This window comes from Clytia hemisphaerica, unplaced genomic scaffold, assembly GCF_902728285.1.
Source record: "Clytia hemisphaerica strain Z4C2 unplaced genomic scaffold, Clytia hemisphaerica genome assembly, whole genome shotgun sequence".
Taxonomy (NCBI): Eukaryota; Metazoa; Cnidaria; class Hydrozoa; order Leptothecata; family Clytiidae; genus Clytia; species Clytia hemisphaerica.
In genome coordinates this window covers 668,493-679,844 of record NW_027103905.1, presented here as the reverse complement: position 1 = coordinate 679,844, position 11,352 = coordinate 668,493, and the positions used below count along the sequence as shown (strand labels likewise).

Below are 11,352 nucleotides of genomic sequence, written 5' to 3'. Positions count from 1 at the left end.
ATTTTCTTCAAGGTGAACCCTGTTGCTTAATACTTTCCTCCAAAATTCTCCAGCGACTTTTTGTCTACAAATTGGGTCTGAAATTGTGTGTGCTTATAAAGAACTTTTTATTTTCTGGCTAGAGAAAATATCTTTTCAAAACAAAATTTAATGGATGCCAAAATTGAACGCAAACTTTTTTCGTGGAGCTAAATTTTATTTTATTCTTGTATATTAGAAGGCTAGAAATCTTCGATGCTGATAGTAAGAATGTTCAGAACAGACTTGAGTTGTACTAAAAAGTCGTATTTCGTCGGGCAAGCCTAGAATTTCTTTTGATTTATTACATAAAAGAAATCAAAAGACTTTAACGACCAATTACCGACAAATTCATCTCCTGTCTTTCTTTATACCTCGATGGAACAAGGCTTTTTTAAATGTGCGTTATCCAGCTCCGCTATAACATATCCCTGGTTATTTGCAGAGAATAGACTCTTCATCAACTACGTCACGAACATCACTTACCTTGTATTCAAACAATTACCATGGTGATTATGTCTCTAGAGACATTAAATAATTTTTTTATGAATAGGAAGAAGTAGCTTTAATAAAATCCACTGGGAGTTAATCACAACGGCAATAGTTTCAAAACGAGGCAAGTAATGTTCGTGACGTAATTTATGAAAAGGTCTATTGAGAATTCAAAAGAAGCTTGTATTTAAATGCGTATTTTTTCAATTTAGAGTCTTTTAACAAAAGTTACAATAACGTCTGCAGCTACGTCGCATGTAATTTCTCCATGCAGAACTAGAACTGTTGCATTGGTGTCGTCCTAATTTGTGACAATCAACCACGCGGTCGTAACAATCTGAAAGTTTAAGATATACATCATTGGAATAAATTGAATCTATTTACTTTATTAGTTCTAAACTTCAGTTGAGCTAGAATCTGTATGTCTGTCCGAAACTTTGGGGCAGGCTGGAGACTTCAAAAATGGTTGGATTTTTCACTTTTACAATACTTTCATTTTTAAGGGCGTGGTGGTCATGAGTTTTATCTCCAAAACGAGACTGAAGCTTTGGGGGTAGACTTGAGACATCAAAAATGATTGGGTTTCGGCTGAAATTTGGCCCACTTGTTGGGGTGAATATCTGAGGGTGTTTATTTTCATTTTTGAAAATTTAGATTTTTTGGGACCTGGGAACAAGTTTTTCATCAAAATGAGGCTTTTTTATTGGACTTCGCTTATCAGTTTTACGATTAGGTCTACAAATGATTAAAAAATACTAAAGTTGAGCTCATTTTTATTCATATACTCAAAGTTTAAAAGTAAGTCAAAAAAGTTTCCTTAGAAATGGTGCCTGAAGTAGATTACACGAGTATAGTACGGGGCCCGAGTAAAGTACCTAAGATTTGTTTTAGGTATGTCAAACTGAATAGCAGGCTAAAGAGAACCCTTACTTCCAGGGCGTGGCGTGTCTGGTTTTGGTGTCCATGGTTTGGGCGTGTTTGGGCGTGGAGTATCAGGTTCGGGTGTCCATGGTTTTGGCGTATTTGGTCCTCCAGTAACTTTACAGAATCCACAGCTCTTTCTACAATGTTTTCGAAGGTAAGTTTGCCAAGAACTTGACTGACAATTTCCTTCGTGGACTTGTGAAGCACAACCTCTCAAATCGTGACAATCTGTATTGTAAAAGATAAAAGAGCTACGATTACTCCCCGTACTATAGTTACGAGCTGACGGGGGTTGTCGCCCGACTTTCGACCCTCGGACCCATACCGGGACTAAAAAGGAGAAAACAAAGAAAGTTTTGTGCATTTTACGACCCTTATTGGGACAAATCTTTGACCAAATTTCGATCTTTCTGGAGGTAAAAAGTTGAAATTTTCCTATTTCTCCTTAGTGGGACTAAAATTTAATTTTCTGATTTTTCCAACCCTTAGCGGGACTTTGGAAATCCAAAAAAGGTACCCTCAAGGGTGGCACATACCGTACCCTTCATTTGCCTAAGTACCCCCCTCCCCGGGAGATTACTCTACGAGACTACGTCACATCTACTTCGCCTTCAATCCGAGCTTTAAAATTCAAAAGAACACCTTAAAGCCAGAAATGTCATTGCATGGACTAAACATTACTGCACTTTTTATAAGAAGCAGTAGATAAAATGTTCTGTTGACTTATAAATGGGAGGGGCTTAAAATCTGCATTGGGCTTTTCCAGGAAAAAATTTGAATAACGTGGGTGGAGGATATAACGTTTTTTGTAAATGGATATTGTGCCTTCTGAACCCTGGACAGCAGGCCCAACCCCCCGGACAAAGATCAGTTGAGCCCCTGGAGATTCAAAATTACCCTCAAACAGAGAAAAATTACCCCCAAACAGGGCAAGTTTACCCCCCCCCCCCCCGGACAAGGCAAGTTTTGTAGATTTTTCACTACCCCCGGACACTATATCCTCCACCCCCATGTACGGATATTTTCTTGAAGAGCCCATTCTCTGGTTTAATCTAAAGGATTGGATTATTCTTGATAAATTTTTAGAATTTTGGTCAACAATTGAATCTCATGTTCCTTTAAAACTGTTCTTATGGAAATTCTTATAAAAAAGCGTGTATAATGTAGTTTGTAAATAGCAGCGACTTAATAAATTTATGAGAAACGAACCTTTGGATGGTGCTGTGTAGGGTGGTAATCTTTCGTTGCTTTGTGCTAAAAAAATGAAAATCGTTAATTCAGGAGAACTTCTATTGAATGTGTAGCCAACCTTAGTATTTAATATTGATTCTTCAGTGCGAAAAAATTTAGTAACCAATTTCTGCCTACGCTTACCTAACTCCTACACTCAATTTTCCCGCGTGATACCGTTCCAGCCCGACTGGTGTGCCAGTCTAAGATAATTACTGAAAAAACTTACAACATCCGTAGAGTAAATTCAATTGTTTGATATCAATATCACTGAATCCCCGATCGCCTTGTCCAATACCGATCTCGTATTGCATGCTGGGATCTTTTGTCTGAATGGTCATTTTACCGGAACCGAATGCGTCCCATGAGTAATGCATCATTGATCTGTAATCGTATGGAGTGCCCTGTTGACAAAAATGATTGAACATTTTGAAGATAAAATTCGTTTTGATTCCCGAAGGTTAATCTACAATCTGTGCCATAACATATTGGCAATTTTGGCTACTTTACAATTTTTCCAAAATTTAAATTCGAGCGAGAATGTCAATTTCGGGCCTTCAACTTGATTTCATCGAATATTTCGATCTGGGAGGAATTTATTGGTTTCTAGGCTATATTTCATGCCTAACCAGACCATATTTGAACTTTTGGATCCCCAGATCCTAAGGTCCTAAGTCTGGTGTTAAAACTCAGAGTTAAAACTTTTTATTCTTCCAATCTAATTTAGAGCGCTTCCAAATTGTTTGTTGTTAAAAAATTTCTTGGGGAATTTCCCTTTTGTGCCTAGTATTTTGGAACTGATTGTAGTTAAATGTATAATAGAAATATTTTTTATGAGCAGGTTGTTTGAATTATGGAAATTTCGACTGAGATTGAGAGGGGTTTGTTATCTGAAGCGGCAAGAAACCATGTTCGAGTTAAGGATAGTTATTCGAGTTGAAGATGTTCGAGTTATGGTTAGATGGTTAGTAGAGGCCCCCCAGCGGCACCCCTAATCACGCCATCACGCCAAAAAAATTCTCCATCACGCATCACGAAAATCAATAAAATTTGTCATCACGCAAAAAATAGCGAAAAATAGCCCAAATCACGCATCACGTCAAAATCTTGATCACGCCACCAAGCCAAAAAAATCTCTAATCACGCCATCACGCATGAAAAAAGTCCCAATCACGCCATTACGCAAACCGCTGGGGGGGGGGGCTCTTAGTAAAGTAAGGTAATTCAGGTTCCAGGTGTTAAAAAACTGATTCAATGTACAGTATTTTTACTTTCAAAGTTATCTCCTGTATGAATTACCTTTGAGTCAGTTGTAGAGTATGATTGTTTCTTGAAATTATGTTCCGTTCCCCTGGCGACGTTGTGGAATAAAATGGTGACGTGGTTGTCTCTGTCAGGACGTGACTGCTCGTGGTGGAAACCTTTGATAAAAGATTTGATTGGTCAGTTAATTTGTTAATTGGTAACAGTGTATTTTATTCCTAATCTGCTTTTAGGTTTTTTACAAATTATCTGGTTCAGAAATATATTTTGACAGAATCTTACCAAATTAACCGAGGAAAAGAATATTCAACTTTGCACGGCATAGACTTAAGGATCAAACCCATATAAAAGTTTAAACTTTGTTTTGACTTTGAAATATGGAAATAAATCAAGAATATTAAGCTTTTGGTGAATATAGATAAAAAACTTCAAAGTCAGACAAAGTTTTATTATATTTTTGCTTTTAAAAAGTTTAAAATTTGGACGGAAATTTGAAAATTCTTAAATAACGTTTTCCTCCTACAAACGAAAAAGTTGAAATATTGATTGTACATGTATCTAACTTTATTTTTCCTGAAGATTTCTAGCCTGTGTGACAATTTCGTAAATTTTTACTTACCTAAACTGTGACCGATTTCATGCATGATGGTTGATCTCCAATGACATCCTTTGGATAACGAAACCCTATTTCGGCCGCCGGTATAACCGACTGGTGACGAACAACTAAAATAAAAAACACAATTAGTACACAAATCGTGTTTATGTTTACTGCATGGAAAGACAAATCTGGTCCAAACTTTCTAAACTTTTCGTTATAGTAAGGGGCTATTCTTAAGGATCAGCAACAACAATCTCCAGAGTGGATTTGATTTTTGCTCATTGGGCTTTTCCAGAAAAAAAATTGAATATGGGGGGAGGGGGTAGAAGATATTTTTTGGAAATTTACCCCCCGGACATCATGACTTTTGACCCACGGACAAGCATCAGTTGACCCCCTAGGCTGCGCGCATCGTGTATGAAATTCTCGTCCGAGAGTTACCTCAAATTTGGGGTAACCAAAATTTGCATAATAAATTTACATAATTTCGTCACATCCAATCAAAGAAAGAAAAAAAATGAAGTCATTCTGCTGTTGTTTTCATAATTATCAATTTTCATTCATTGAACAAAGAAAAAAAGAAGTCATTGTATTGCTATGACGCATAATCAAAAAAGAAAAAAGAAAAGACGGGGGTAAGTTGGGACAGAAATATTTTAGACGATACGCATCCCCTATATCAAATCATATCAGAGGGGATGCGTGCAGCCTATTGACCCTCTGGACATTCAAAATTACCCTCAAACAGAGCAAAATTACCACCAAACAGAGCAATTTACCCCCCCCCCAAGGCAATTTGTAGATTTTCCACTATCCCCCGGACACTATATCCTCCACCCCCATGTACGGACATTTTCTGGAAGAGCCCATTCGAAAGAATCGAGGAAAGAATAATGCGAGGGGTAAATCACTGAAAAAAAATCACGTACACCTTTTTGAAAAATCAAAAAGAAATCAAAAAGAAATCAAAAAATCAAAAAGAAATCAAAAAGAATCCGTGACCCGAAAGTATCATTTGATTTTTGATTTAAAATCAAATCGAATTTCAGAAGAAAATTGATTTTCAATTATTCCTCACCAATTAAAAATCAAATTTCAAACCAATTCTTGATTTTTGATTTTTAAATCAAATATTGCATTTATCTGAGATGAGAGCCTGTTCTTGGGAAGCACACTCGTCCAAATGGGACTCGGTTATCTTTCCATGTCACTGACACACACACACATGGTACATGCAATTTTGTCCGACTTGAAGTACGTAGGCAAACATACTGTAATGATTTTCGAAAATCACTTTCAATTTCTGATTTTTAATTTTTGATTTTCTAATTTTCTAAGAAAGACACGCATTCTATTCGAACATTTTTATAATAATAATAAGGCTCAAAAATGCCAGTAAACAAAAACAGATTCAGCCTGTATTTGAGTTTTCATCGTTGAAACAAAGTATAAAGGTTGAAAGGTTGTAAGTCTTAGAAATTAAGAACAGTTAAGGATGTATCTTCATTAATAATTGTATTAAAAAGTACCATGTCCATCCTTATGAATTCGAGGGTGTTCCTTGGATTTTTGGTGATTCCTGATATGTTCCTGGACCTCTGCGCAAAATATCTTCTCTACACCATTTTTGTCCGGGTAGTTATGCAATTCTACCTGACTATTTCCTTCGTTATTACCATTGTTACACGTGGTAGGTTTGTGTACCTTTTAGAAAGAGGAACGTAACGAGGAAAGGATCTTTTAAATTTGGAAAAGAAATTGTGTAAGCGATTTTCCTTAAATGTTCCTAATAATCATAATTTATTGCTTTAGTTAAAGAAAAATAATAAGTACTCTGGTAGTTGCCACCGAGCGGAGCGTAGGTGGCGTAATAGTTTCGCCATGAGTGAGAGGCGGGTTAAAATTGTTCGCTGTTTTTTTGTTGGTTTTTGTCGTCTTTCAGTTTCCGTATGTTTCACATTCCGTAGTTTATCTTGGCAATACTTTTTGGGCGCAAATTATGGCGTAGGTGTAGGTGTTTGGCTGCGGGCGTACCACGGCCAATATTCTAAAGGTGGACTCACTCACAAAAATAAAAAACAGCGCTTTTCTTAATGATTAAAATACGTTAGTGTAAGAAGTGTAACCAAGCCTTTGTAAACATTCATCGTGAGAACTTTTTGATGGCTGCTAGGCTACGTCATATCTTCACTCTTCGGGATATGAGCACTGCTCTTGTTTTGAATATTGAATTTTTCCGGATACATCGCATGCGCACTGAGGTTTTAATGAAACAATAGAGACTTCCGAAACCTAAGCCAATCATCTGTGTTTTAAACATTCTTTTATTTGAAATCTCTATTGATAAACATATTTTGTTAAAAATTCTATTATGTTTAATCCTTTTAAAAAGCAAATTCCCGGTAGGGGCCACTAGTGGCCGCCTATAGCAGTGCCTATAGACCAAGAGTAAGACCTAAAAGCCTGGAGCCCCGGGGGGGGGGTACTAGGGCAAGATGGGTTACGGACGGGGATGCTCCGCTGGTCAGGGTACCTTTTTTAACCTCCACGAGTCCCAGGTAGGGTCGCAAAAACACCAAAATAGAAAAATCAGTCCCTCGTAGGGTGCCTTTTTTTGGAAAATTTGGGGAAAAAATAGAAAATTTGAGAAAATTTTGGAATTTCAGTCCCATTCAGGGTCACTTTTTTCGCAAATTTCGAGTCCCACGTAGGGTCCATTTTTCGAACCTCAGCGGAGCACCCCCGTCGGTCGACAAGGGTAATACCCCCCCCGGGCCTGGAGCTGTATATTAGCTGTACTTTTGCCCCTAAGTTGCTTGAAATTTAGTATTTCAGGCTCAGCATTGTTCTTAAATTGTTCTTATTTTTTAGCGATTTTTAGCCTCATTGTTCTTATAAAATTGTTCTTATAAAAAAAAGTGTACTCATTTTAGTTTTTTTTACAATCACACTTTTTGAAACACTAACGCTATCTATGCGCAAAGTACCTCTTTTCAGAGGTTAAAAATTTTAAATCAAATATTATAAATTTAAAGTGATTTTTGAAATTCATTATTGTACGCTTGCTTCAGAGTAACACTTAGTCGGACATGTACCATGTGTGTGTGTGTGTCAGTGACATGGAAAGATAACCGAGTCCCATTTGGACAAGTGTGCTTCCCAAGAACAGGCTCTCATCTCAGATAAATGCAATATTTGATTTAAAAATCAAAAATCAAGAATTGGTTTGAAATTTGATTTTTAATTGGTGAGGGATAATTGAAAATCAATTTTCTTCTGAAATTCGATTTGATTTTGAATCAAAAATCAAATGATACTTTCGGGTCACGGATTAAAAAGAAATCAAAAATCAAAAAGAAATCAAAAAGAAATCAAAAATCAAGAAGAAATCAAAAATCAAGAAGAAATCAAAAAGAAATCAGAAATCAAAAAGATATCAAAAAGAAATCAAAAAGAAATAAAAAATCAAAAAAAAAAAATCAAAAAAAAATCAAAAAAAAAAGTCAAAAATCAAAAAGAAATCAAAAAGAAATCAGAAATCAAAAAGAAATCAAAAAGAAATCAGAAATCAAAAGGAAATCAAAAAGAAATCAAAAATCAAAAAGAAATCAAAAATAAATCAAAAATCAAAAAGAAATCAAAAAGAAATCAGAAATCAAAAAGAAATCAAAAAGAAATCAAAATAAAAATCAAAAAAAAAATCGAAAATAAAAAAAAAATCAAAAAAAAAATCAAAAATCAAAAAGAAATCAAAAAGAAATCAGAAATCAAAAAGAAATCAAAAAGAAATCAGAAATCAAAAGGAAATCAAAAAGAAATCAAAAATAAAAAAGAAATCAAAAAAAAATCAAAAATCAAAAAGAAATCAAAAAGAAATCAAAAATCAAAAAGAAATCAAAATCTCGTACACCTAATTTTTAGCGGTTTACCCCTCGGAATAATGTATTTAAAAACTTGTATGGGTAAAAGACTGACGGCACAAGCAAATACCCTTGGGACCCGGAATTTAACAAAATTCAAAGTCGCTAGAACCCAAAACTACTTGTACCTTTTGAAAGCTCTCAAAAATGATAAAGAGGACTTTTTAGTGGATTTCTCAACGTTACTCGAGAAAAACGGCGTTGAAATGACGTTTTCTAAATATTTGGCGCACCGTAACGTAAAGGGCGTAAAGGGCATAAATGTAGAGGTAAAGAAAGCCTTACCCTCCACCCATGTAAAAGCCGATGTAAGCTCGTTCATTTGATCGCCTCTTGAAACGAATACAAGTATATTTGTGATATTGATCGATCGAATGTTGAAATTCACGCATGAATTTTCCATCACGGGCTATATTCAATGAGTAAAAAGAAGAAGTAAGTAAAATAAATATCTGGTGGCTGTCGGTGAAGTCGGGAAGGAGGGAGTCTATGGAATGATGGAATGATGAGGTGGAGCACCACACCTTATCTCAGCCCAAAGTAACTTACAGGGGGGGGGCAAGCCTGGTCTCTGTGACATCTTTTCTACGACCTAATCATTTTCATTTTTAGTTAATTCCAAAGAACAGTACATTACAAAGTATTTTTGAGAGGGAGGACTGGGAAAACTTTTTGTGACCAAATTAGTGACGCCATAGACAAAACTGCAAGGGGAAATAAGGGGTAGAGAAATAGCTTATTTTCAAAAGTAAAAAAAAAACAAAACTGATTGGTACCAATTGATAGAGCATGAAATTAGGTCGTAAAAAAGATGTCACGGGACCCCAGACTTGGCCCCCTACTATTAGATCAGATTACGCAATTCAAGCTACTCATTCGCTGAGTTGGTGGTGGCTGGGATTGAACCCACAACCCTTGGATTGTAAGGAGAATGTTTTATGGACTAATAATTAATGGATATTCGTTAAGATAATTTGGGGGAGTTCGAGGGTTTTTGACCAATTACAACCATCCCTGTTCTTGTAATTTCGGGAAGTGTTTAGAAATCAAACTTTGAAATGAACTCCCTCTCAAATAAGGAAATCCCTCTCCGAAAGTCAGTGTAAATGTTATTTCTTTTCTCTGTTTTTGTTTTTGAAATTTTATTTTACACCCCCTTCTCACAGATCCACTAGACCCCTTCCCACTGAAAATAATGGTCAAAATATCGTCTTAGTATACTCTAATTTTTGTCCCCACAAAAAATGATCGAATAAACCAATTCTCATTGCGATATATATTACTATTTTTCCCACCCCCGCTGAATTTTCTGACTTAAAAACAAAGGAAAGTAATAAAAACATAGCTGCGCTGCAGTAAAGCTTCGACAACAATTCCCGTTCACGAATTTTCCTTCGGTCTAGAGCTTATAGATAGTGAGTAAGTTTGTAAAATACAGTATAGTGTTATTAATTTCTTACCTAAATCAGAAGTCAATGAGTAAGGAACGACAGCGTTTGGCCACAGTTTGTTTCTGTTGCCAGTGGATGAGAAAGTAAAAGTTCCATCTTCGACCTCCTTCTGCTGGTCAGGATCTAAAATCATGTCTCCTTCGTAAAGACCTTCGTCTAAAATTATATGAAAGAATAAAAAGAACGTTGTTGCATTTGATAATTTAACAAGTCAATTGAAATTGATCAGTTACACGGAGACAGGATGCTCAAATCCAAAAATTAGTGAAAAATCTACAAAATTTGCCCTGTCCGGGAAATAAACTTGCTCTGTGTGGGGGTTATTTTCAATGTCCAAGGGGTCAACTGATGCTTGTCCGGGGGTCAAAATTCACAATGTCCGGGGGTAAATTTCTAAAAAATGTTATATCATCCAGCCCGCATACACGTTTTTTTTTATTAGCCAGGATGTGCTTATTTTTTTTAGCAATTTTCAGTCTAAAATGTTCTGAAATGCGTTCTTAATTTTTCAGACTACTCTAAATCGACAATAGGATACAAAATAAAGAGCACTTAAATTTGGCAAAATTTAGACAATATTTGACTCTCGAATTTTGAAGATCCACCCCTAAATTCGGTTAAAACTGCTTAAAAAGAGGAAAAAATTGTAGTTTCTTGTCATTTTCCAAACTGAGGCTGGGCATGTTCTTAAGATGTTCTTAATTTTTCGACGAATTTCAGCCTATATGTTCTTATAAACTAGGTTCTAATAAAAAAAAAACGTGTAATCAAATTTATTTCTGAAAAAGCCCAATGCGCTAAATGATCTGAAAAATATAAAATGTCAATAAGCTTGCTTTAACTTACTTTCCATTTCTGGTACCCAGGCTCCACTGGCAAAAGCCAAACAAGTTGCTAACAACAACGTTCCTAACTTCATTATGCTCTTCTCTACTTCAGCTTTGATGCAAAAATGTTTGAATGATTTGGAATGGCATTTTGCTGGTCCTTTTATGCAAAACCTGTGAGTGCTTAATGTCAATAAGATTTAAAAAATACTATTGCAGATTATTTTTGAAGACGTAGGAAGAAATAAAATTAGCTTTGTTTTGTTTTCCTAAACATAACGCCTCTTCAAAAATATTTGAGAAAGATTCAAATAGAAAATCACTAAAAATTAAATGTAAATTTGATAATGATACGTTTCTTGATTCAATTTATGAGATTGTTTGAGGAAGCAAGTTTGCGTGATGATTTTGCACACGCTTATGTTTGTACATTGAACTTCCCCCACACACACATACAAAAATAAGTCTAAATTCTGAAACCGAGTTCGTGAGAAATATTACGATTTGATGTAGGACACATGTCATACCAAAATATTAGAAAAGAAATACTGACACGAATGCTACAATATTCTAGTGTGCCTCGGCTTTCTTCCATCTGCCACGTTGAAAATATCATGGCACTTTTCCAG

The 11,352-nt window shown here is 35.6% G+C and overlaps 1 protein-coding gene across 1 annotated transcript; it reads right to left on the bottom strand.

Moving 5' to 3' along the window:
• Positions 1-691: 691 nt before the first annotated feature.
• On the bottom strand, positions 692-10,866 carry LOC136809000 (hatching enzyme 1.2-like). The gene is made up of 9 exons (XM_067065574.1): positions 10,743-10,866; positions 9,906-10,052; positions 8,731-8,854; positions 4,547-4,650; positions 3,964-4,085; positions 2,894-3,068; positions 2,644-2,688; positions 1,441-1,662; positions 692-847 (listed from the first exon to the last, which is right to left on the bottom strand). Exons 1-9 carry the CDS (start codon positions 10,813-10,815, stop codon positions 729-731), a joined length of 1,131 nt encoding a protein of 376 aa, XP_066921675.1. The 5' UTR covers positions 10,816-10,866; the 3' UTR covers positions 692-728.
• Between the last annotated feature and the right edge of the window lie 486 nt (positions 10,867-11,352).

What these genes read in the sequence shown, in the direction of transcription:
- LOC136809000 (XM_067065574.1), bottom strand. Translation starts at nt 10,815, where the DNA reads ATGAAGTTAGGAACGTTGTTGTTAGCAACTTGTTTGGCTTTTGCCAGT. An exon ending in GGCTTTTACATGGGTGGAGG is followed by an intron (nt 4,651 to 8,730) that starts GTAAGGCTTTCT and finishes TTTTTATTTTAG; the next exon opens with TTGTTCGTCACCAGTCGGTT. An exon ending in GAATTTACTCTACGGATGTT is followed by an intron (nt 2,689 to 2,893) that starts GTAAGTTTTTTC and finishes TCATTTTTTTAG; the next exon opens with CACAAAGCAACGAAAGATTA.